At 35.8% G+C, this 27,362-nt stretch overlaps 4 protein-coding genes and 1 long non-coding RNA gene across 6 annotated transcripts; 1 reads left to right on the top strand and 4 right to left on the bottom strand.

Moving 5' to 3' along the window:
• Nucleotides 1–577: 577 nt before the first annotated feature.
• Nucleotides 578–5,026, top strand: LOC119993831. 2 transcript variants are annotated; one of them, XR_005466576.1, is made up of 4 exons: nucleotides 578–962; nucleotides 1,168–1,271; nucleotides 2,551–2,708; nucleotides 4,495–5,026. It is a non-coding gene; the product is annotated as an uncharacterized LOC119993831 (long non-coding RNA). The 2 variants fall into 2 exon arrangements; XR_005466575.1 differs by lacking the exon at nucleotides 4,495–5,026 and having other exon boundaries at nucleotides 765–962; nucleotides 2,551–2,754.
• On the bottom strand, nucleotides 3,816–4,654 carry LOC119993830 (EG45-like domain containing protein). Its single transcript, XM_038841111.1, has 3 exons — nucleotides 4,512–4,654; nucleotides 4,136–4,412; nucleotides 3,816–4,047 (listed from the first exon to the last, which is right to left on the bottom strand). The coding sequence occupies exons 1-3, from the start codon at nucleotides 4,618–4,620 to the stop codon at nucleotides 4,041–4,043; spliced, it is 393 nt and encodes a 130-aa protein (XP_038697039.1). The 5' UTR covers nucleotides 4,621–4,654; the 3' UTR covers nucleotides 3,816–4,040.
• Nucleotides 5,027–10,741: 5,715 nt separating the features above from the next.
• LOC119993645 (EG45-like domain containing protein) lies at nucleotides 10,742–11,599 on the bottom strand. The gene is made up of 3 exons (XM_038840845.1): nucleotides 11,428–11,599; nucleotides 11,037–11,313; nucleotides 10,742–10,920 (listed from the first exon to the last, which is right to left on the bottom strand). The coding sequence occupies exons 1-3, from the start codon at nucleotides 11,534–11,536 to the stop codon at nucleotides 10,914–10,916; spliced, it is 393 nt and encodes a 130-aa protein (XP_038696773.1). The 5' UTR covers nucleotides 11,537–11,599; the 3' UTR covers nucleotides 10,742–10,913.
• A 3,477-nt stretch (nucleotides 11,600–15,076) lies between these two features.
• LOC119992710 (EG45-like domain containing protein) lies at nucleotides 15,077–15,572 on the bottom strand. The gene is made up of 2 exons (XM_038839503.1): nucleotides 15,476–15,572; nucleotides 15,077–15,354 (listed from the first exon to the last, which is right to left on the bottom strand). The coding sequence occupies exons 1-2, from the start codon at nucleotides 15,570–15,572 to the stop codon at nucleotides 15,077–15,079; spliced, it is 375 nt and encodes a 124-aa protein (XP_038695431.1).
• Nucleotides 15,573–18,108: 2,536 nt separating this feature from the next.
• On the bottom strand, nucleotides 18,109–25,760 carry LOC119993734 (EG45-like domain containing protein). The gene is made up of 3 exons (XM_038840955.1): nucleotides 25,599–25,760; nucleotides 25,451–25,490; nucleotides 18,109–18,364 (listed from the first exon to the last, which is right to left on the bottom strand). The coding sequence occupies exons 1-3, from the start codon at nucleotides 25,705–25,707 to the stop codon at nucleotides 18,124–18,126; spliced, it is 390 nt and encodes a 129-aa protein (XP_038696883.1). The 5' UTR covers nucleotides 25,708–25,760; the 3' UTR covers nucleotides 18,109–18,123.
• Nucleotides 25,761–27,362: the final 1,602 nt, after the last annotated feature.

The following is a 27,362-nucleotide window of genomic DNA, read 5'->3' as shown; positions in this document are numbered from 1 at the left end:
TTGAGTTGACCTGGATAACATTTCTATTTCGGCCCAAAAGAGCAGCCCACCCTGTTCGATGATTCAGCCCAAAAAAAAAAAGGCCCGAAGCCTGAATAACAGAACAGGATCCGAGCAACAATGGCGATCCTATCGTCGTCTTCTTCTCCTTCTCCTTCTCTTACTATCTTTAGATCTACAACGTATTCAAACTGTCGATATTACCCTTATCTCCTCCCACTGGGACATCAATCCTCCACTCCCGCACCCTTTCAGCACCTCCGCCGGAGCTCAATCAGTATCTCTCAAGTGTGCGCACCGCACGAGATCGCCAAATCTTCCCTTGTCGTCGTCGAAATGGCGTCCGAGGACTAGCTCTGGGCAGCTGACTGCCTCCGCGTTTGATCGTTTTACTAATTCCAGTCCTCGTCTTGCGTTATCCAGATTAGAGTCACTCCGCACCAGTTCCATTGGTCAGTTTATTCGATCCAATGGTTTTTTTTTGGTTCATATAAAATGCGGGAAATGCAAAGAAATAACACTCTTGAGTCTTTTTTTTTTTCCCTTCTTATATGTATAATCTTCTCGAATTTGATGCCACATTGTGGAAATGAATTTAGGAATTAATTCGATTTTAAGATTATCTATTATTTTAGTTTATTTTTAAGATTGAAAACCATACACGGTTGGCAATTACGTACATTTGTATATATTTATTCTGTAATGGGACTGTTTCTTAATGTAAGAGTTCAAAGTTGTCAAGTTTTCTCTGGGCGTTTGTATGGAGCTGATGATATTTTGTATTTTTCAAGTTCTATTAGGATCCTAAGAGGTATTTGGCGGAGCGTAAGACCGCGAGTTCGAAGCTGAAGCAACGGATTGCTGGGAAGATGGAAGGTTTTAGGAGAGTTTCTTGCATAAATGTTCCTCTTCCATTATCTCAGTTACTGAGCTCTGCGGATGATTGATGAGCCGCATGTAAGGTTTGTTCGTTTGCTTTGTTTATTTCTGCATTAATAGATTTGGATCTTTAAGTTTCAATCATGTAGAGAATTGGGGGACTCGGGGGCCTGGGCTTTTAACTTATTGCTTATACAGAGGTTTGATGTCAACTTTTATTTGCTTATACCAAATCGCTACCATTGAAACTCTGTGACATACTAGACTTTTGATACGCACTTTTTGTAGTTTACCAATGATGGAGAAGAATAGAAGATCAAGTAGTAGCTGGGACTTTTGATCTTAACCATTGTCTTGGGATTCCTGATGAACTAACAGGAATGAAGCCTGAGGTAATTGTTAACCTAATGACAATTTATAATTTATTTCTTTTATAATATCTAGTAATATACAGTGGCATTATTGAGCCACATATGAGTTTACATTAACAGGGATTGGGGCTAATTGTTCAAGGGCATAACTAAGCAAGGTTTGTGTTGCCAAGGAACTGCATAGGAATGGATTAGGTTATGAACTTGTTGCTAATTCAAAAATAGTTGCTCATGAATGGGGGTATCAACTTGTCCAGATCAGCACCTTGTCATACTTTTCTTTATCTATTTGTATTAATCACTCCTACTACATTTTCTCAAACTTGCTTAAAATAAAAGGTTGGCCTGCAAAAAGTGATTAATTTTGGTTGTCTTGTAGACTCTGCTTCATCGCTATTTTTGTATTTGGAAGTGAGTTTGCTAGTAAAGTGTATGATCGAAAAACTTACCCAAAAAAAAAGTGTGTGATTGGAAATTTGTACTTTAAGTATAAAATGGTCCAAACCTTGATGGTTTTGAAAGCTGGTGAGTTGTGGATTAACTGCCTAGCCTCCCGTATCTGTCTTTTTTGTTTGTCTAATTGTATGTGCATGTATTCCCACCTTTGATCTTAAATTTGATTTAGAAATCCTTGGATATGCATTTTGCCTTTTGTGGACACATTAGGATAAGTATTTGTGATGCAGCGAAAAATGGATGACAAGAATAAAGAATGGCAAAATAGGAGTTGAACGAAGATATTAGAAGAAGGGACGATAGCTTTGACTCAACGGAGTCTCTAGGGTTTAAAACCCACAGAAAAATCTGTATTATTATTGAATAAAAAGTCTAAAGTCATCTATAGCACGAGACGTTACCATCCTTAAATAGAGAAACCCTAAACCACTTCTACTAGGGAACCAATATTAAAAAGAAATCAAACAGACTCCTAATTGACCCCAAAGATACTACTTGTTTAACAATCAATAGACTCTCTAAAATATCATAATAAAATACTAATAAATACTTAATTTCGTTTTTATTACTAGCCAAGAAATTACGATAATGCCATCGCTCTTTTAAAACTTAAATAAAACCCTATAATATTGTCCTAACAATAATATTAACTTGAATAAAAGATAAATAAAACCTAAAACCAACTGAAAAGCACGTAAACTTCTAAATAAAATATAATTCAAAATCTCATGATTTTTGATCTGCATCAATTTGTGCTAAGAACACTCATCTCTAGTAATCTCTAGAGCCACAATCATGTTCTATTTTGTGTGTAACTTTGACGAAGTTTCTGGATTCTTTTCAGGCATTGCGGATCTATATGTCCCTGTTGCTGTTGGCAATGAACCTGCAAAGTAGTGGTACATGAAAGTGGTTTTTTTTTTTGTGAAAATGATAAACCTGCATGGAAAGCGAGATTTCTTGATCTGCCTCGAAGAGTTTTATTATGGTTTGCTCTTGCTGGTACGCTGGGCTTATGATGCTAAAGTAAAGTATTATGTTATTATATGCATATGATGCAATAACTTCTTTGCCACCCCCCCTACTGTTGGAAATGCTTTATTTTGATATGGTTACTTGTTCACTAGCATAGTAAGATAGTTGGCAGTTGAATAGGCATTGTTACAATAAGAAAAAAGACATTTCTTTATTATTTTATTAATCTATTAGAAAGAGTTGGATGTTTTCCAATTTCCAACAATTTCTTTGCATTAGTGTTGGTTTGACATTGGTCTTTGACTCTTTGTACGGTTGATCAGTGAGTACCTTTTTTCACTAACACATTATACTTTTCTCTTCAAAAACGGGAGAAATAAATTTGGACATTCCTTGTTGATTAGCGTGTTTTATTATTTGAAAGCTTGTGCCAATAGATTTTATTATGAATGGTGTAATTTCCAATTTCCAAAGCACTGAGCACATAATGGAACTACGACATAATTTCTAAAGCACATACGCTATGCTTCTGTTCTTCAGCCTTTTCTTTTCTTTAATTACATTAGTTCTTCAAAGTCATCTAATGGTAAGAATGGCTTCATTGACCTGCTAGTTTTTTTTGATAAACCCTGGTAGTTGCTGGTGTGAATCCCCTTCTCACAAAAACTAAAGAAAAAAGATTGCTGGACAGAACAAAAAAAAAAGATAGAGGATATCACTATTATGTTCCCTTGGCAGATGAAAAGTTGAACTGGATATTTGAACCCGTGTTTTCTTGATGAAGCACAAATCATAATTGTTTGACTCTGCAATGACCTATTTTTCCAAGTAGAAATTCTCCTCAGATTTTTTTTTCTTATCTAGGAAAATCTCATGGAAATGAATGTTATTTTGTTTCTGGAGCTGTTTTTTCATTCCTTGTGTGCTATATCAGCTGTGGTGTTGAACATCTCCCTGCGCAGTTGTATTTGAGAGGTTTTTATGGACTTTATTCTTTGATTAGTTTTCACTGTTCAGGAAAACAAAATAATTCTGGTTTTACATGGTATGAATATATTAGTTTACCAACGATCGGTTCTTTTTCTTTTATAATCTAGTTCACGGGGATCTTTGCTTGAGAATTTCAAGGGCGGATTGATGAGAACATGATATATTTCACACCATTAAATGATATATTTCACATAGTTTCCCTTTCAGACCTTTAGGGAGCCAAAGCATCAATGCATGATTGAAGAACCTTGGTTATTCCTTCATTCTATTTATTTAGTATATATGAAGCATAAGACAAGAAAAAGAAAGGTATCCATTGTGCATTCCCTGTCTCCAAGTTTTGCTCACTGTTCCCTTTGATTAGAGTATTCAAGCACTGCATATGAGAGAGAAGTAGTTAGAGAAAAGAAAATAGATTATCCTTTAGTTATAGCAAGCAATAGCAGTGACTGATTTGGGCTTACTTGACATATTCCACTTTAACTTTTCCGGCATCAGTGTCAGCAATCTGGGAGAAAGCTTGCTTAGAAAGATTGATGATTCCATTACATGGCCTTTTGCAATAATCAACCACTGTAACAACAACACTGGTGCCTGGCTTGCAAGGGTGTGGAGCAAGATTGGCACCTCCAGTGCATCTGACTCTGTACCTTCTACCACAAGCTGCTCCATTGTTCCACAAAGCATCATTTACTCCAGCCACCCACGGGCCTTTGTCTTGATTTCCATAGCATTTTGAGGCTGTGGATACACAAAATTATCTCACATTTGATTAGATGCAATACACTAGCTAATTGATGAAATATTTGGTTGTTTATTTCAGGATGACAGATAACTTACGAGTATAAGGAGGTTCGTAGAAGACAGCAATCCCCGGTGTGGCATGTATGATCGAGGTAAGGCATAGTACCGTTGCTACGATGAGAAGGGCTTGCATTTGCATTCCCATATCTAGTTTTTTGATAACTTACTTACTAATTAGTACTTAGTGGTGCAATTGCAAACCTGATGGTTTTTCTCTATATATACACAATCATCTACATAGGCAAAGACCTAAGAAAGTCACCCAGTCAATGGACTGTATGAATTCCATTACAAGAGTAGATGAAGGGCCTACTCATTTTTGACTCATTGCCACATTTCTGTTGGCACTTAAATTGATTTTGTAGACTTTAAGGCTTCACAAGCACCTTCTTGGAAGGGGAAAAAAAAAGGGGGGATTCAGATTCTTTCCAGATCATATCTGGACCTGGAAAAAGAGTGTCTGAACAAGTGGACCTTAAGCCATTGGTCTGAATTCAACAGGGCTTACATATTTGTTGAAAGTCAACAGGCTTGATAAAGCCCAATAGTAATGAAATTCTTGGTCATACATATATTTATATGTTTTTCCATGCCTCCTGTGAGTGGACAAGTATTAGGTTATATGCCACCATAATTTGTGTAATCCTGTTAAAGAGAGAGACTTACAACCTCCTCCATGACTAAAATTAGTGAGTTGCGAACTTACAGTTGATTAATATATTGTGTGTTGTGAGGATTATGGGAAGATTAACAAATTGAAAGATAGATTAACGTGAATGATATTCCATATGTTTGGTGAGGTTCCATAAGTTTGGTGAGGTGGTCCCGTCAGCGGAAAGTGGAGCTTTCCGAGGACCTTCTTTCAGCGTTTGTCAATTTTTTTTTCAGAAGTCACGTGGGGCCCACATTATAAAGTGCATTAAGTTTTTAATTTTTTTTTTGAAAACAGTGGAGTCCATGTTGAAGATTTATAATTTATATTAGTTTATATTTTACTTAAAAGAATAATTGGTTATTATTATTGTTATTAACATTTTTAATTATTTTTTAAAAAAGTGATTTAAAAATATCTATGATTTATACTTAAAGTTAATTATAATAATAAATTATATTAAATCTAATGATAAAAATTATATAAATCATAAAATATAATATTATAAAGTTTTGAGAGTATTTTTATTCAACAGTTTATAAGCTAGCGTTAGTTGTTTTTAGTTCGTCAAACACCTCACAATTTATTAGATAACTTTTATTATAATGTTTTTTTTCGTAGTGTTGGAAATCAATTCAATCGCTCTATCAAGAAATTGCTAGAACAAATATGCTAAGCAAGATTAAATTGAATGAAGTAAGAAAATATTTTCTCAATATTCACAATTACATATAAAAAAAAGGACACATTTTAATGTTAAATTATTTTTGTGACGAGAGATGTCTCTTTATCAAAGGAGATGATGTCTTTTTAGAACATAACTCTTCACCATGAATCCCGCGTGCCATACATGACCTACGAAGAGGAAGAATCCTAGAACAAAATGAGAGGTAGTTAACCAATTTGTAGGAGAAACATAATTGACCGCATTGATCTCGGTAGCTACGCCACCCATAGAATTTAAAGAGCCCAGCGGGGCATGGGTCATATATTCTGTAGAACGTCGTTCTTGTTAAGGTTGTACGTCTTTTTACAAATCTGTTTTGCATCTATTTAACGTTGCCAACAACAGTTTAGTAGTTTAGTTTAATAGTTAATAAAATGTTTGTATTGGATCATAAACATCAATTACATCTTTACTTTAGACCTTTATGTGAAAATTCATATATACACACACATAGAAATTCTCTTATGTGAACCAAAAGTGTGAATCAACTTTGCGAACACGAGATTTAATTATTGTAATAAAACACATTTGTTGTGGGATTCATTAAATTTATGGTTGAAAAAGAAGTTCACATTTTTTTTTCTTCTCACATTTACGTATCTAAAGGTCACGAGAAACTACGGTGAACTACCAGCAAACTTGACACGTTCATGAACGTCCTTTTTCTTGTTGTTCAAAAAGCACAGGAAGACAAACCGAAACAAACGTTTAAAACAGGTCACAGAACCGAACATGTCAAAGATATCAACAAAATCTTTGATATCTTTGACAAATGAACAAAATCTTTGAATTTGTCAAAGATATCAACAAAATATCAATGATATCTTTGACAAATCAACAAAATCTTTGAATTTATCAAAGATATCAACAAAATCTTTGATTTACTTTATTGACATTATTTTTCTTTCTTATTTACTTTTCTTTTCAACGCCTATATAAGGCATGTTGTACACAATCAACATATAGTGAAAAATATAGATCCTTTCACTTCTCTAACATGGTATCGGAGCCACTCCTGTTGAGGCACTCCAGAGTAGTGTACGTACTACCATTGATACAGCACATATTATTACAGCCTTGGTCCAACACTCCTTAGGTGGGATCTTGGTTTTGGGTCCGTCCCCAGTCGGTTACAGTCTCCTTTGAGATGTTCTTCTCTTTTCTTGAGTTTTGGTCTCTTCCGTGGCGGTGCTCCTTCCGCCGTTAGTCGTGCTCTTCCAGGGGTACTCGTTTGCTCGGACCCCTAGCTAGACCCGATTGCTTCTTCTGCCTTTTCATCAGTTTGAGCATGGTTCCTCGCAGTTCGTTCCTTCGGCCTTCTGCTGCTGTATGGTGGTGTCCATGTTTTTGGCTGCTTTTCCCTGCTGTTTCTACCATCGCTCTTGGTGCTAAGATCTCGGTCCTCTCTTGGAGTCCTTTTGCTGCGTTTTTAAGGCTTCTCTAGGTTGGTTTATCTTACAAATTTTAGCTCTCTGACTGCTTCTTGATGACCATCTTCTGGTTATCTGTGTGCAATTTAGAAGTCTTGTCGTGCAGAGATGGGTCCCTTCTCGGTGTTTTGCTGCTGTTAATCTTACTATTTGCCCTCTTTGGTCCCATTCCGGATTTCTGCGTGCAGTCTTGGTGTTCCTCTGTCTGCTCTCATGGGTTCCCATGTGGATTTTTTTTTGCTTTTTGGTAGCCTCGATTCTCAGAGCTGGATCCCCATCCTTTTGTGTTTGGGTTTTGGTGCGTGTCGCCAGACTACTCCTTCTTTGGCTTCTCGGTTTGTTGGTTTCTTTCTATTCAATTCTGTCAAAGATATCAACAAAATCTTTGATATCTTTGACATTTATCTTTGACAATATCTACTCTTGACCAACCTGCTGATCTCTTCACCAAGCCACTCCTGCCAGGTCGTTTCAGAGACTTAGTTTCCAAACTCAAGCTTACTTCTACTGCACCAACTTGAGTTTGAGGGGGATGTCAAAGATATCAACAAAATCTTTGATATCTTTGACAAATGAACAAAATCTTTGAATTTGTCAAAGATATCAACAAAATATCAATGATATCTTTGACAAATCAACAAAATCTTTGAATTTATCAAAGATATCAACCAAATCTTTGATTTACTTTATTGACATTATTTTTCTTTCTTATTTACTTTTCTTTTCAACGCCTATATAAGGCATGTTGTACACAATCAACATATAGTGAAAAATATAGATCCTTTCACTTCTCTAACAGAACACATGTTCAAAAAGCGAAACAGGTCGTTGGTCCAAACCTTCTTTGCAACTTCGGCACTTGCATTGTAATTTACGAGACCACGCGGTGCTTTTGATCATGGAGTCGGCACAGACTTTTCAACATTCCAATTACTTAAGCTAGACAATTGTTGGCCTGGTCCACCTCATGTGGGTGGGCCCAAGCCTATAAGTCCACATACAACGGATCGGATATATTTTCAATTAGTGAATACAAAAACCATTTCCGTTTAAGGTACCAATATCAACACTGTTTAAAAAATCATTCAAATTTCCAAAACCAAACTGTTTACCATCAAATACCTATTTACCATTTAACTTTCAAATTTTTTTATTTTTCTATAATGTATAATTCAATATCTTAAAAAACAATCTGACTTATTATGTTGTTATAGTTTGAATGTATAATCTATAATTTTATTATATTATATTATTTAATATGTTTGATCATGTTAAAATTTAGCATGCTAATAATATACATTCATATAGATGATATAATGTTATTACTATAATTCACTTATTCAATTAAACGATTCGAGTACCCTAAACCCGGCATAAAAAACCAATTAACGGGTTTGAAAATCAAAACCAAAATCGTTTCCAAACCCTATAGGATTAGTTTTCGGGTTTTAAATGGATCAGATATCCTATGGATAGTGTTTGGATCAATTTTTTTTACCATCCCTAATTATGACGTGCTTGGATTAATATTTTATAGTGTTAAGTGGGGAGGGTCAATGAGAGCAGTAATTTCGTCTTGTTTGAATTGTAATAGAGATGAAAATGGGTCGGGCCGAATCTAAGGCCTGTCAAAACCTGGCTCGGCCCAAGACCCAAAGGGTCCAAAACTTGAGTTTGGGCTCCGCACGTTTGTAAAAAAAGCCTAGAAAAATGAATCCAACATTCATACAAGTCAAATTATTACAATAGCAGCCAACATTAATACCTAATTAAACTCCAAAATAATAGCAACCAACAATACATAAAATCCACAATTGAACTCTAAAATAATATACAAGAAAAATACTTCATAAACAATAACAAAATCCATAATTAAACTCCAACAATCCTTTTCGATTGCAAACAGACATGAATCTCCAAGTCTTCAAGTCAATTATGTAACCTCAATACTCCAACCTAGCAAAGTCTCAATTAACCAAAGTGGCAGCGTAGAGATGGAAAGAGGAGACCATGCACCAAAATTGCTTGATAGCTGATATGAATACATTCCCATTCCAACAAATAATTATAGTGCTAAACAAAAGCATATAGACATGTAAGTATAAGGCCCAAGGACAAAATCAACTAGTATGAACGAATAAAAGCATGAGGAAATAATTTGGGTAGAATCGAATTTCTGGCTTTTATTATCAAGGAGTATACTCCACAATAGGGGATGTGATTGAATCAATGCCAACGCAAGATACCTGTAGCTGTGAAGTAGAGATTGTAAGGTTATCCCTGATGAACCTTGTAGTTTTTGCTTAATCATCTGTCGAAATTTCAAGCATATGTCGAGACCACTTCCAAAGCTCCAGTTCCAGCGCCACTGGCACCATGGAAAGCAAATAAATAGAACTTAGTAGCTCACTAGTCACCATGAAATAGAACTCGAAAGACCAGTCACCAAGAAATAGAACTCACAATAAAAACCCCCAAGAAGCAACTAAAACTCTATAGCTGAGGGAATCGTAACACTATTGTTGAAATCGCAAGCCTCCAAGAAGAATGAAATCACAACTCTCAAGTTCCAAGTGCATACAAAAGTAAGTTAGCAACCACATTAGGCGACGAACGACGGCAAGCCCACACACCACGGCACCAGTCAGTTAGTCACCCCTCTCAACGATTTAGGGTTCCTCTCCGGTAGAATTTCTTATATAATCGTATAGGAATGGATTCCTCCCATGGCAACTAAAAGGCTTATTTGGGTTTTTGAATTTAAATTGATAGAATTGGGCTTTTGAATTTAATTAATTATACATAATGTTGGGTTTCTTATTTCAATTAAAAAGACTTATTGATATGAATCCCACATTGGAAAGTCATGGGTACCAAGTATTGCACATAAGGATGGATAATTCTCACATTGACAAGTCAGTTTTCTAATGATGAGTTAGACCCATTCTTTGTGGTTGGGCTTGCTTGGGCATAGATCCACAACCGTCTTCAGCATGTGAGCCTATTTGCATCACTTATGTATGAATATATTTACAATTTTACATATATCATATAGTATGATATAGGCCCGAGGGCCTACTAGCCAGACTTATCCAAACCCGAGCTCGACCCTAAATCGTAAATGATCAAGACATGAGAAAGAGATGTCGTGAGAATGAACATTTCCATTTGATTAGGTGTACCAAGTTACTAATCATTAAGTTTGACAAATCAAATGACATTACTCTTATTTATTCATCCATCACTGCATTACCATTAGTGTGTGTGTGTATCCCAACTCTCGAATATTAGTCTACATGCAACTCAAAAAAGATTTTAGCCCCATGTTTTCGCATATATATATATATATATATATATATATATATATTAAGTATGTTAAACTATTAATATTAGTAAAGACACCAAGCGGATATATATGTGTGTGTTTTCTTTTGTGTTACTACAAGAGTCGAGGAGCTATAATAAACTGAAACTTTATTATGGAAAATACAAGGTCTGTATTATTTATGGGTAATACAAATCCGAATTTCCCAGAAATTAAGTGGTGCTCTTTTTATTCATTTATTGTACTAATTAGCATCTTTATTAGTCTTGAACTTGATAGCTTGTCCTCTCCAAGGGGACCTTCTTCAAACCCTGAAAGCACACAAACTTAAGTGATTAGCTCATTTTCATGCATAAAACAAACAACATTGAATATTTGAATTAATGCTTATGAAACTAATTAATGATCATAGTTTATAAGGCCTTACTGGTTGAATTCAATCTGGATCCTTCCGGCATCTGGGTCGGCAATCTGAGAGAAAGCTTCTTGAGAGAGATCAAGTGACAATCCTTGACATCCAGGACAAAGATCCACAACTTTCACAGTCACACCATTGCCTCTGCAAGGCTGGGGTACACCTTGGTTTGTAGGTCCAGTGCACCTAACATTGTACATTCTTCCACATGCAGCACCATTGTTATATATTGAAGGACTAGCTGCTGCTATCATCACTCCTTGGTCTTCATACCCGTAACATGCCGATGCTGTTCATTCCATAAAACATATACATACACACACATATATATAGATATATATTGGTCAGAACTTAAACTCAATGAAAATTTGAAAATTTAATTGGTATTGAGGCATATACTTACGAACATATACTGTGTAGAACGTGGCGGTTCCGGTTTCGGCCGAAGCCACAGAGATGAGGCCTACAACTACAAGACCAAGAAGAACCGAAGCCTTCATTGACATGGCCATTTCCTTTGCTTAGATGCTGAATTAGTTTCTTCTGAATGTTTGTGTTGGATTATGATCGACGGTTGTGAGTTGTTAGTCCTATTTATAGACCAAAATTAACGTAGCTGGTGGTCATAATAAGCAACTATATGAACCATTTCCAGTCTTCACACGTTTCCACAATGTGTTAAGAGAGACTTTTGTTACTTAGACGTCCAAAAATTCACCATCTAGATGTTTTCCGGCCAGTCAATAAACATCGGTCATTTACATTAATTGACTATATATTTATTTATTTATTTACCACCATAAATTGCACAAAAAAGATTTGTGAAGAAATGTGAACGATTATTGATCAAATAATATATATATATATATATATATAAACTCTTTTCAAACAATTTTAATGTTCTAAACGGAAGTGTTTACCCTTTATCTAATCGAAAATGCTAAGGATTCCAGTGTTTGTTGTTCTAGCTATCCCAATTGTTGAGATGCACGTATATAATTCATATGAAATAGGGAGTCCCACATGATCCATATGAAATCGTGAACATCTATCTCAGCATTTTGGGATAGTTGGTAAAAAAAACTCTGGAATACATAAGAATGTTGTTATCTAATTCCTATGAGCACACGTGCCCAAACTAATAAATTGGTTTTCTATTTTCGTTTTACACTAATTAAGGTTACGTCCTCGACGTTTCAAAATCATATTTCTTACCAGCAAATTATGGCTTACGATTTGGGTCAATGTTGAATATAAGTTGAGTGTCAAACTACAATAGCAGCCATGACAAACTCAAAAATGGTTTTTTTTTTTTATTATTATTATTTATATCGTCTACTAAGTATTTAGTCAGTCAAGATAAGATAAGAGATTTTCTTCAACCCAACACAAACTTCTTCAAGTTTTTGCATACATATCCAGGCATTGAACCAACCCGATTGATCATTCCATGAGTACAAGATTCCAATTAAACGATTAATATATTCACATAATTGAAAAACAATATTTGTTTGAAAAGAATTTTCATTTTGATTATTTATAGTAATTAAGTTACGTGAATATCATGAAATCTTAATTGTTAATTGTGACACTATTCTTCATCCATTGAATATAATAAAATTTACTTGGGCTGAAATACCCTTTATCAATTTTTTTTTTAAATAGGGGTTAGGGGAGGGATAGGATTCGAACGCACGATCTAATAGGTGGATGATCATTTACATACAATATGATTGTCATTCAACCAACAGCTCACTTGCATCCTTTATCAGTAAAACACTTGTTTTTTTTCGGAAGCACGCGCAGGCGGAAGATGTTCTTGCAGTCGGTGTTGTTCACGAGAACTCCGAAAAGGGGCACTTGAACATCGTATGGTTCGTAGAAGGCAAGACCCTGGTGAAAATCGCAATCGACTTGACGGAGTTGTGATGAATGTCAGATCTGACAATAGAACCGAAGCCGACTCGACAGAGGTTGCATGGAAGTTTTGGTGCTACTTGGTTTCTAAGGTGACAAGTGTGACGAATCCTTACTAATTCTCCGACATCACCACCTACACAGATCTGTGATTTTCAGTATGTTTTTGAGAATTATACTATGATTTCTTAGTATATTTTGAGAATTATACTGTCATTTTCCAATATATTTTGAGAATTATACTCAAAGTTAAAATGTCAGATCTGAATTTTACAATGCCAGATCTGAATAAAGGGGAAGACGAGAGTTGCACAAATCAATTTTATAGCTTTAGGTCTCAGTTTGTAACTAATGAGATAGGTCTTCTAAATGAAGGGGAAGTCAAGAATCTAAATCCAATCCATATGTGTTGTTTTTGCCTTATAGTAGTGCTAGGTAGCACATATAGTGGTAGCCCTTGAGAGCCTAAGTCTCTTAAACAAAATTTTAAAACGTTTTAACTATCAAAATACATATTAGATTTTAAAAAAATTTACATATTCAAAATCAACACATAAAACTCTTTCTAACAAGATCTATTGTAGATGAGTTTTATCGGGTAAATCTTCATTCCATTGTTTTTTTTCAATCGAATTTCAAAAACAAATGAATTCAGAACTAAAACAATGAATTCTAAACTATGCTTTAAAAAAAATAGAATCTATATTAAAACAATAAATTTTGGACAATGAATCGTGGGATAAAAGAATGGAAATAAAACTATTCCATTGATTAAATAAATGGAATAAACCTGTTTGACTACCAAACTGATGAGCTACATGTCATTTTCGTTTGTTTTATGTTTTTGTTTAAGTTTGTTCGGGTTTATCTCGGGACAGAGTTATTCAAGTACATTTCGGGTACATTTTGGTGGGGCGTTGGGCAAAGCGGTACCGCTTTTCCCAAACGCTTAACCAAACACGGGTATAATGTTGGGCGTTACCGTCTGCAGGTAATGGCGTAATGCCCTCCTAGAAAAAACTTTGAATAGTGGTGGGACCAATTGATTTTTAGTCGTCCCATCTACTTTATAATTAACAATTTTTTATTATTTTTTTTAGAAACCACACACATAATAATAAGACACAAACATCAACTTAGCACCCCGAATGACAAAAACCTGTGTTGGTAACTGAGCTTATCAACTACATATATGTGACACACACCAACGATGTGGGACATTCTGTGATAGACACAGTGTCAACACACATCACACACACAACACTCACACATCTTAGGCCCATGTTTTGGCATATCTTACATTTTAGCCCTTCTTATATCTTACATTTTAGCCCCATGTTTTGGCATATCTAGTATGTTAATATATTAATTTTATTAAAGACACCAAGCGCATATATACAATACATGGTCTATATTATTTCTGGGAATATATACATATCCGAATTTCCCAAACATTAAGTGGTGCCCTTTTTATTCATATATTATAATAAGCATATTTATTTAGACTTGACAGCTTGTCATCTCGGAGGGGACCTTCAAACCCTGAAACATACAAAGATGACACAAACTTAATTTGATTAGCTTATTTCCATGAAACAAACAACATTAAATATTTCAAATGTTAATGAAACTAAATTAATGATCATCCATAAGAAAAGCTCTGGAGAATGGAGATCACTATGGAGCATGATTGCAGCAACAGATCTAGCATCATCATAGAATTAGACTCTCTCAACTCCATTTCTTGGCTTCGAAAAAATGTTCCCCGTCTCCATGGAAGCTGGATCAGGACTTCATTACCACAATTAATATTATTGAGACTCTTGCTAATGTCGAATTTATTCACATGTGGAGAGAGACTAACGAGATTGCGGACTATTTGGCCAAAAGGGGTGTCGAGAGAAAGCGAAATAATGACAGCATGGTTCCTTTTGGGCTGAGTTTTGGAGGGGGCTCGCATGGGTCTACATGTTTTTAATTAGAAATTGAGTCGTAATGGGAGATTTTCTATCTGCAGTAGTGGCGTTCACGACTGTTGTTTGCCTTTGTGTAGCCTTGGGCTTCCTTGGCATATTCTTGATTAGGCTTGCATAAAGGCTATTTTATCAAAAAAAAATAAAATCTATAAGGACTTACTAGTAGAATTCAATTTGGATTCTTCCGGCATCCGGGTCGGCAATCTGAGAGAAAGCTTCTTGAGAGAGATCAAGCAACAGTCCTTCACATCCATCACAAAGATCCACAACTTTAACAGTCACACCATTGCCCCTGCAAGGATTGGGTTCACCTTGGTTTGTAGGTCCAGTGCACCAAACATTGTACATCCTTCCACATGCAGCACCATGTTTGTATATTGCAGGACTAGCTGCTGCTATCATGACTCCATGGTCTTCATTCTCGTAACATGCTGATGCTGTTCCATTAAACCCATACATACACACACACACATATATATACATATATATGTCATAATTAATATATATGATATCTAGAACTAAAACTCAATGAAATTTGGTATTGAGGCATATACTTACGAAAATATTTCGTGTAGAACGTGGCAGTTCCTGATTCAGCTGAAGCCATAGAGATGAGGCCTGCAACTACAAGACCAAGAAGAACCGAAGCTTTCATTGACATGGCCATTTCTTTTGCTTAGATGCTCAATTAGTTTCTTCTCAATGTTTGTATTGGATTATGATCGACAATGGTGAGTTGTTAGTCCTATTTATAGAAACCAAATGAAGGCAGCTGGTGGTCACAACAAGCGAACTATCTGATTACTATATATGTATTAGAAGTTGCACAAACAAGATTTGTGGAAGAAATGGAACTACTACTGAACAAGGTTACTTTGAATTTTATATTCCGTATAAATTCTACATTTTGTATTTATATAGTTAACCCGTAGCGCTTATTGCCGAACAAATGCTACAGGATTAAGCCGAAGCAACAGAGATATAACATTGCCATTTCTCTTTGTTGGTAACGTCGGACGTTTCAGACTTACACTTAAGATGCTTCTATACGGCAAATCTACTCACAACGACGTCGTTTTCTTTCTTTCTTTCTTTCTTCTTCTCGTTTCTGATGTTGCTTGATGCGACAGGTTCTCCTATTTATTTTATAATTTCTTCTACTTCATTACTGTAGTTTATCACTGAGGTCATATTTTTTTTATTGCTCTGTGTCGTTCTTGTGAGTTTCAAGTTTTGATGGAATCAAATGAGCTGTACGTTGATTCGGCTTTTGCTTTCAACATGCAAACTAGAACAATTTCATGGTATCATAGACATTTCTCAAAATTCTCCAATGGCTCACAGCGAATATAAAGGTCTGGGAAATCAGACCTCTACAGCTCTACTCCTACTACTTCAAACCCATTTTTGTTCCTCAACCATAACTTGAAAGTCTCCGAAATCGTCAATCAAATGAAAAAATCCTTTCCGAAATCCTTTTTACTTGACATATATACTCGGATTTCACCTCAAACATAATTTCAAGGACTCTGACTCGAAGGAACTTTCATTTGTGGAGTCATTTTCATGTGAATTATAGGATTCAATCACATTGAAGAGGAACGAAAATGATAAAGATCTCAGTAGTTAGTATACCATTTATCCCAATGTTGAGTTGGACGCACAAGATTCAAGTGAATTCGTGGGCTCTGCATGTCCCTCATCATTCACATGAAATCCCGCGTGTACAACTCAGTAACTGACTAGTTGAGATAAGTGGGATACCAATTTCTGAGATGATTGTAGTGAAAGTAAATTAAAAGCGTAGCTTCCTTTGATCTTGTGCATTTGGATATTTGGGGTCAAAATAGTGTGGTCTCCGTGGTTGGTTTCAAGTAATTTCTGAATTGTCGATAACTTTTTAGAGCCACATGGATCATATAGATGAAAATAATATCACAGGTTAAGGATCATATTGAATATGTTTTAATAACTTTGTAAATAAAATATCCAACACTTAAATCAAAGTCATCATATATCAGATAATGATATGAAATTCAATATGCTAGACTTCTTTAAAAGGGAAAGAATAATTCTCCAAAAGAGTTGTTCGTACTCGCCTCAATAAAATGGTGTTGTTGAGAGGAAATACTAACAACTAGTGGTGTTTGCATTTGAGGAAGGATTTGATGGGAATCAAGAAGAAATTAAAAAGGGAAACCTCAAAAGAGCTGCAGAGAAGAAACAGTCATAACTTTTGACTCAATCGACATATTTGTCATTATGATATGTTTCCGAAGACTGATATATGACTTCCATAACATTTTAATATGGACTTGCCCGATTGAGATTGTTTTCATGTTTAAATTACCTGTTTAAGATAGGCTGGCGGATGGTCAAAGTTTTATTAATTTGGTAAACTTTTCGTGTTAGGTTGTTTTGTTTTAATTAATGTCTTTGTTGGTCTTTTTACTTAATTAGGGTTTTCTAGTGACTATTTAAACTGCTGGTTGGTTGTTATTTGGGATTATTATTAAAGGAAATACAAGTGTAAATTCTCTTATATGATGAATTCTCCCATACGCATCTAATTTGCGCATTTAAAATACGCATTTATGTTTTCACCATTGATTTGAAACATGTGGGACCTAAAACAGTGGGTCTCACTTGTCATTTCACCACACCCTTAAAAGGTGGTGTGTATTTTAAGTACGCAAATTAGGTGCGCATACCTATATGAACCAAAAGTGTTAACAAACTTTTTGAACCTACTTTTCAATCATAGATGTGATGGGTCCCACATAAAATTTATGGTCCCCACTTTTGTTTTGTTTTATGACAATCATTGGATTTGAAGTTCACAAAGTTGGTTAACAGTTCTGATTTACATAGGAGAATTATTCATATATATGTTTTCTTTTGTGTTAGGACAAGGTTTTCAAGAACAAGAAGGGTTGCAATAAAGTGAGACTTTATTATCATTTATGGAAAAATACATGGTATGCATTATTTATGGGGAACACATATCCGAGTTCCCCACAAATTAAGTGGTGCTCTTTTTTTCATTTATTGTTATTGGCATCTTCATTCGACCAGAACTTGATAGCTTTTCCTCTCCAAGGGGACCTTCAAACCCTGAAAACACACAACTCAAGTGATTAAAACAAAGAACATTGACTATTTGAAAATGTTTATGAAACTAATTAATGATCATAGTTTATAAGACCTTACTTGTTGAATTCAATCTGGATCCTTCCGGCATTCGGGTCGGCAATCTGAGAGAAAGCTTCTTGAGAGAGATCAAGTGAATTTCCTTGACATCCAGGACAAAGATCCACAATTTTCACAGTCACACCATTGCCTCTGCAAGGCTGGGGTACACCTTGGTTTGTAGGTCCAGTGCACCTAAAATTGTACATTCTTCCACATGCAGCGCGATTGTTGAATATTGAAGGACTAGCTGCTGCTTGACCGACACCAAAGTGTGTGTGTGTACTTACCCCAAGTGTAGGGTATCGTCAAGCAATAAACCGGTGAGTCCGGTATCGATCCACGAGGAAGCAATGCAAATTTGAAGTGAATGATATGCAAATGACTAGCTAACACTAATAAACACAATGAATATCAAATTAAAGCAAGTAAAAGAAATGGGCCGAATGACTCGGTAGCATGAGCGATTTTGTAATCAAAGTAAGCACGAATTGGATTTAAAACAATTAATTAAAAACCTAGTCTCTAATCCGTCCCGGTGGCTACTCGGTTCTCATACTCAAGGTATCATTGCAAACACACACAACCATACACAATGCATTGTGTGATACTATCAATCATGCATATGCAAAGAGAATTGGGATATAAGATTTCAATTCATACATGTAGGCCATCGGGTTTCTTAATCTACGATGAACGCAAAAGGATAAGCACCTAATATTATGGATTAATGTTCCCCCTTGGGGCTCGGCTTGGCTAACACCCTAGTTTCACACTCAAAGATCAATTAACCATAACTCTCCCATGCACATTCCTAAATTAACCCAAAACCCCATCATCAATACACATAATTAATAGCTATGCAATGAGAAACTCAATTAATTAAGGAAATCATGCAATGGGTTTAACAATTCTCAATCGAACACATTAGATGCAATCCCTAGACTAGACAATCCAAGAATACAATCAAATATGTCATTCCCATAGATCCAATCACACAACTATCACGAAATTAAAAGAGAGAAATCGAAGCTACGATTCTTTGAGCATACCTTGAGTAATTGAAACCTTGCATCCACCATTCGGGATTAGAAACTAGAGAAGAGAACTACCCACTCATGATTGTTGCAATAAACATCCAATCTATTGTCATCTAAATCAGAGTTTATACAAAATCAAGAGAAAGCACCAAAAACAACAAAGAAAACTTAGAGAGAGAAACTAGATCTACACTACTCCTATGGTGGCTTCCTCTTGGAGAAGTCAATGAATGAGAGAGCCAAAACAAATCTTAGGGTTTTCTCCTCTTTTTACAAGTATAATGACCTATTTACCCTTACAAAGCTTTCTCCCATTGGTTACATTTGAGAGATACCCAAAAACCCAGCTCAATTAATCATTCTCGGAATGCAGAAATCGGGCGACTGTCCGGACGGTTGAAATCTGTGTGGACAATTAAACCCTCTGGTTCCAACTGTCCAGACGGTTGAAATCTGTTTGGACAGTTTGTCCTGATTTTCATTTTTAGCTGTAGCTTCATGATTCTTTCACCTTTTTGCCCTTTGATTCAATTATCCGAACATCCAATGAAAGTGTCCGGACAATTCTTCATCTCTATGAACTTTTCTTCAATCCCGAGAGCTTCTAATTTTGTCGGTTTAATCATATTTTCTGCAAAACCAATGAAAGACAATCATAAGAGTAAAACTAACTTATTTAAACACAATTACATTACTTAAGATACTAGAACTCCCTAATTAGATTGTATTAGGACCTCAAACTAGAGGTCCGGTCACACCCCCCAACTTAGACGTTGCTAGTCCCTAGCAATGCAAACACTACCTAAAAATAAAAACCTAACTCACTGACGTAGGAATCACGGTTGCATTTAGCATATGCAACAAGCCTTTAAACCCCTAGGTCACCCTAGTGGACGAGTTGTAGTCTCGTGAGGGCTTATCAGAGCGATACCCACAAACACTTGCCAAGGGATCCACCATTATTTTGAAAGCACCATAAATGATTCTTAAGTTCTCACATGTAAGAAATAGAGCTAATCCCTCAATTCCCCTGCTTAGTCAAAGACATGCAAAATCTTTGGAAAATCGATCTCAATCCCCTTAAAAATGACCAAGAACATTTTATACTATGAAAAATATATGTGCAATCAAGAAAGACAACTCAACACATTCACACAAGTAAAACCTTGTTATGGACCCTTTTGGTGTTCATAAATCCCCAATCCCAAATGTACACAAAAACATGAAAGCATTGTGCTAAGTGAATGACTTACACAATTGAATTAAATGTATGTGTTTATAAAAGATAATTTGGATGGGCATAGCTTTGAGAAAGAAATCACCTACAAGAGCAATTAATGCATCTACCAACTCACTTGCTTACCTTGGATCAAATTCATCAAAAGGTTAAATGGTTTGTAATGTGGCTAAGGGACAAGGTAGGAAGAATTTGGAACTAGGTAACAAATTGCAAGGTTAAGTTCAAACATGTGAGCTAAATTCTCATTTTGTCACCCCTTCCATTGCACCACAAATCCAAACACTTCTCATCCTTTACACACAAAGGATTAACTTTATTGTATACACCTCTTTTTGATTTTTTTTTTCTATGCACCTTTTTTTTTTCTTTTTTCTTCTCTTTTCTTCTCGAAAATGAACAACATTTGAACAACAACCCTCAATTTTTTTTCAACATAAGAAAGGGTAATATCACTACCAACTTATTTTTTTCAAGCTCCTACTCAACCTTGCAACCAAAGGTGGGAAGTATTTAAGGAAGTGGTGCACACAAGTCTTGTAAGTGAAATAAAAAGGCTTAAAGAAATTTAGGCTTGTAATCACTCACAAATGAATAGGCTATGCTCAAATCTCTCAACCTAATGAATCATTCAATCCTAAGTTCACAGGCAAGTGGCAAAATACAAAAATCACACTTCTCAGTAATCAAATGTAATGGATGCAAAGCTGTTGAAGAACACGTGCATAAGATGTCAAATGAATATCAATGAATAGCATCACCCAGAACCCAATGTATATCAAGGAAGAATGACTCAAAAGAATGAGAAGGGATAAAAGGTAGTTTTCCAGACAAAAGGATCCAAAAACGTAGTCATACAAATGCTTCAATGCCAAGATGCACACTTAATCACAGTTTTGATATCAAACTAGGTCTCAATCATCCCAAGAAAGATTGATCATAGTCATCCTACTCAATCACATGCATCGACTTCACAAAAGAAATCAAGAAACCTACTCTACACTTGCACGTTCGAACAAGAATAATAAATTAACGTTGAAATTGGTAGTGAATCCCAAAAGCATCTACCATTCCCTTCCTAAAGTCCATCTAGCATGTATGAACAACAAAGCACAACACAATAAGATAGAGGGTAGGAAATCATACCATACTCTTCAAAAGTGATCGGAATCATGAGAAACGAAGCATATCCTGAAAAAGTTAATACCAACCACACTATCCAAGCATGACACAACAAGTCCCTTTTTTTTTTTTTTTTTTTTTACATTTTCAAATTTTTGATATTCACAAAACCACACCAAAATAAAGCAAGTTTCACAATGAATTCACAATTCCCTCACCCCCCAACTTAAATGAGACATTGTCCCCAATGTCAAGAATGAAAAACAAGGCAAGAACAAATTGTGAAATGCATTGTGAACATACAAAAACACACCAAAATTAAAGGTAAGAAAATCACAACATAACACACAATCATTTCACAATTCTCACCCCCCAACTTGAATAAGTGCATAAGGAGCGAAAATTAGGAAATGGATTGTAAGCATACAAAACACACACAAAAATTGAAATCAAATCAAAACTAATCACAACCATACTATGGTACAAGGGTGAAATCTAACCATGACACATGGGAGAACTGGGATCCTTGAGATCCCAAGAACATCCTCATAATCACTACTCCCATGTTGAGGAACATGACGGACCACGCATGATTCGGTCCCTTTTTTCCGAGACTCACATGGAAAAAATTGTAATTGGGATTTGGGACGCCATACTTTTTTAATTTCTGTAAAAAATTTCTGTGCAAAGTAGCATTTAGAGGACTTTTTAAATCCACTTGGCAAAGGTATTTTTTTTGGTTTTTTGAGGATGCACTTGGTATGATTCAACTTTGAGTGGGGAAGGCTCTAAAGCTCCTAAAAGAGAGGACAAAAATCCCACACCGTAAATAGTTAAGGATTTCAAAACTCCTTTCATAGCATCTCCCTCAATCAAAAGTTTACTACCTTTCTCAACCAGTGCTAGTATAACCTCAATTGAATCATGTGCAAGTGTCAACTTTAATTTGTCCTCAACATGAGAGTGAATATAAAGCTTAGGGACGTACTCAATTTCCCTCCCAAGGTCTAACTTGTTCCCCTTTTTTCTCACTTTATTTTCCTCTTTCTCTTCATTTCTCTTCTCTTCGCTCTTTTCCTCAACCTTTTCAACTTGAGCATTGTCCTTGTCTCGACATGATCTATCTCCAACTATAACATTTTTCACCTCACCACCCACTTCTTCCACTAATTTCTCATCCTCACTTACCTTAGGAGTCATGGTATTGTCAATTACTATTCCACTCCTTGAGGTAATGATGGGTTGTTCTTGTTCTTGCACATTCAACCCCCCACTTGAAGTTTCGAATTGAGATTCTAATGTTTGAGTGATCTTTGTCAATTGGCTTCTTAAATCTTCCAAGGCTCTATTGGTTTGCTCACGAAATTCAAATCTCCTTTGATTAACCTCCAATTGAGCTTCCATGAATATTTGAAGCGTATCCTCAAGTGATCTCTCTTGGGGTGGGGTGCATGGTTGGTAAGATGGTGGAGCTATACTTTGGTGTGGAGATTGTGCTTGCCTAAAGGGTTGGTACTCATGTGCATGAATGTAGTCAAAAGGAGGAGGAGGAGCATGCACATCATGCCCATAATATGCATATTGTGGAACTTGGGGCGCATGAGGTATATAATGCATGAGTGGTTCATTGGGATGTTGAAAATCATGTTGGGGTGAATTTTGAAGTACATGATCATGTGGAACATTTATGGTCACATTTTGCAAATGGTTATCCTTTTGGACAATTTGTGGCACATTTTGCAAAACATTACCTCCTTGGGCATTTGGTTCATGACTAGGATTTGACAATTCCTTTATGTTCACATTTTGCAATAAACAACACAATGTATTCAAATTAATTTTGTTTCCTTGACCACCCCCCATATCATTAGCATGAACACTACTCCCTCTAGATAACGACATTTTGGCACAAAGTTTCAATTAAGCACAAGGAGCACAAGATAGTAATCGAAGAGTTTCAAGCAAAGAGATCTCAACCAAAGGTTCATTCAAAGCAAGAATTCATGAGAATAAGCAAAGGCAAGGATAGATCAACAATAGGTTTCCAAGAAAAGATAACCACACCAAGTATGCAAGCAAGTAGTAGGGAATAAAAAAAATGTTCAAATCTCTCTCAAACAACGTTCCACTACCACAAAGCAAACAAGGTGGCATCGATCGCCCACAGGAAACTAAGTTAATCCCATCCGCCAAGTTCTCCTCACAATTTTTTTTTCTCTCTTTTCAGCAACTATTCTAAATCAACTATTCTAGAAAGCAAGGAAAATGAAGGAACGAAGTTACCCTTGAAGCGTGACCGGGCTCCTTCCTTATTTAATGGCGTTTAATAGCATAATGCTAGCATCTACAAGCCACCCAGCTCCGTCTTTGACACTTGCTTCCCCGGCAACGGCGCCAAAAACTTGACCGACACCAAAGTGTGTGTGTGTACTTACCCCAAGTGTAGGGTATCGTCAAGCAATAAACCGGTGAGTCCGGTATCGATCCACGAGGAAGCAATGCAAATTTGAAGTGAATGATATGCAAATGACTAGCTAACACTAATAAATACAATGAATATCAAATTAAAGCAAGTAAAAGAAATGGGCCGAATGACTCGGTAGCATGAGCGATTTTGTAATCAAAGTAAGCACGAATTGGATTTAAAACAATTAATTAAAAACCTAGTCTCTAATCCGTCCCGGTGGCTACTCGGTTCTCATACTCAAGGTATCATTGCAAACACACACAACCATACACAATGCATTGTGTGATACTATCAATCATGCATATGCAAAGAGAATTGGGATATAAGATTTCAATTCATACATGTAGGCCATCGGGTTTCTTAATCTACGATGAACGCAAAAGGATAAGCACCTAATATTATGGATTAATGTTCCCCCTTGGGGCTCGGCTTGGCTAACACCCTAGTTTCACATTCAAAGATCAATTAACCATAACTCTCCCATGCACATTCCTAAATTAACCCAAAACCCCATCATCAATACACATAATTAATAGCTATGCAATGAGAAACTCAATTAATTAAGGAAATCATGCAATGGGTTTAACAATTCTCAATCGAACACATTAGATGCAATCCCTAGACTAGACAATCCAAGAATACAATCAAATATGTCATTCCCATAGATCCAATCACACAACTATCACGAAATTAAAAGAGAGAAATCGAAGCTACGATTCTTTGAGCATACCTTGAGTAATTGAAACCTTGCATCCACCATTCGGGATTAGAAACTAGAGAAGAGAACTACCCACTCATGATTGTTGCAATAAACATCCAATCTATTGTCATCTAAATCAGAGTTTATACAAAATCAAGAGAAAGCACCAAAAACAACAAAGAAAACTTAGAGAGAGAAACTAGATCTACACTACTCCTATGGTGGCTTCCTCTTGGAGAAGTCAATGAATGAGAGAGCCAAAACAAATCTTAGGGTTTTCTCCTCTTTTTACAAGTATAATGACCTATTTACCCTTACAAAGCTTTCTCCCATTGGTTACATTTGAGAGATACCCAAAAACCCAGCTCAATTAATCATTCTCGGAATGCAGAAATCGGGCGACTGTCCGGACGGTTGAAATCTGTGTGGACAATTAAACCCTCTGGTTCCAACTGTCCAGACGGTTGAAATCTGTTTGGACAGTTTGTCCTGATTTTCATTTTTAGCTGTAGCTTCATGATTCTTTCACCTTTTTGCCCTTTGATTCAATTATCCGAACATCCAATGAAAGTGTCCGGACAATTCTTCATCTCTATGAACTTTTCTTCAATCCCGAGAGCTTCTAATTTTGTCGGTTTAATCATATTTTCTGCAAAACCAATGAAAGACAATCATAAGAGTAAAACTAACTTATTTAAACACAATTACATTACTTAAGATACTAGAACTCCCTAATTAGATTGTATTAGGACCTCAAACTAGAGGTCCGGTCACTGCTATCATCACTCCTTGGTCTTCATACCCGTAACATGACGATGCTGTTCCCTTAAACATATACATACATACACATATATATGTCATAATTAATATATATGATATCTAGAGCTAAAACTTAATGAAATTTTGGTATTGAGGCATATACTTACGAACATATACTGTGTAGAACGTGGCGGTTCCGGTTTCAGCCGAAGCCACAGAGATGAGGCCTACAACTACAAGACCAAGAAGAACCGAAGCTTTCGTTGACATGGCCATTTCCTTTGCTTAGGTGCTGAATTAGTTTCTTCTGAATGTTTGTGTTGGATTATGATCGACGGTTGTGAGTTGTTAGTCCTATTTATAGGCTAAAATTAACGTAGCTGGTGGTCACAACAAGCAACTATATGATAATATGAACCACTTCCCGTCTTCACACGTTTCCACAAATGTGTTAAAAGAGAGAGACTTAGACGGTCAAAAATTCACCATCTAGATATCACAATCAATGAACATCGTCGGTCATTTACATTAATTGACTATATATATATATATTTATTTATTTACCACCATAAATTGCACAAAAAAGATTTGTGGAAGAAGTGTGAACGATTATTGATCAAATAATATATATAAAAAAAACTCTTGTCAAGCAATTTTAATGTTCAGAATGGAAGTGTTTACGCTTTATCTAACCGAAAATGCTAAGGTTTTCAATGTTTCACCTGAATGACATGATCCATATGAATCTAAATCCAATCTATATGTGTTGTTTTTGCTTTACAGTAGTGCTAGATAGCACATATAGTGGTAGCCCTTGAGAGCCTAAGTCTCTTAAACAAAATTTTAAAACGTTTTAACTCTCAAAATACATGTTAGATTTTAAAAAAATTTACATATTCAGAATCAACACATAAAACTCTTTCTAGCAAAATCCATTGTCGATGAGTTTTATCGGGTAAATCTTAATTCTGTTGTTGTTTTCAATGGAATTTCTTAATTCCATTGTTTTTTTCAATAGAATTTCAAAAACAAATGAATTCAGAACTAAAACAATGAATTTGAAACTATGCTTTAAAAAAATAGAATCTATATTAAAACAATAAATTTTGGACGATGAATCGTGGGATAAAAGAATGGAAATAAAACTATTTCATTGATTAAATAAATGGAATAAACCTGTTTGACTACCAAACTGATGAGTTACATGTCATTTTCGTTTGCTTTATGTTTTTGTTTAAGTTTGTTCGGGTTTATCTCGGGACAGAGTTATTCAAGTACATTTCGGGTACATTTTGGTGGGGCGTTGGGCAAAGCGGTTCCGCTTTTCCCAAATGCCTAACCAAACAAGGGTATACCGTTGGGCGTTACCACTGCAAAATGGGACGGTAATGCCCTCCTAGAGAAAGCTTTGAATAGTAGTGGGACCCAATTAATTTTTAGTAGTCTCATCTACTTTACAATTAACAATTCTTTATTTTTTGTTTTTAGAAACCACACACACATAGCAATAAGACACAGACACCAACATAGTACCCCGAAGGGCAAAAACGTGTGTTGGTAACTGAGCTTAGCAACTACATATATGTGACACACACCACCGATGTGGGACATTCTGAGGTAGACACAGTGTCAACACACATCACACACACAACACTCACACATCTTAGGCCCATGTTTTGGCATATCTTACATTTTAGCCCTTCTTCTATCTTACATTTTAGCCCCATGTTTTGGCATATCTAGTATGTTAATATATTAATTTTATTAAAGACACCAAGCGCATATATACAATACATGGTCTATATTATTTCTGGGAATATATACATATCCGAATTTCCCAAACGTTAAGTGGTGCCCCTTTTTATTCATATATTATAATAAGCATACTTATTTAGACTTGGCCTTGATAGCTCGTCATCTCCCAGGGGACC

This window comes from Tripterygium wilfordii, chromosome 23, assembly GCF_013401445.1.
Source record: "Tripterygium wilfordii isolate XIE 37 chromosome 23, ASM1340144v1, whole genome shotgun sequence".
NCBI lineage: Eukaryota > Viridiplantae > Streptophyta > Magnoliopsida > Celastrales > Celastraceae > Tripterygium > Tripterygium wilfordii.
The sequence above is the reverse complement of the archived record's forward strand: the minus strand, read 5'-3'. Positions and strand labels throughout refer to the sequence as shown.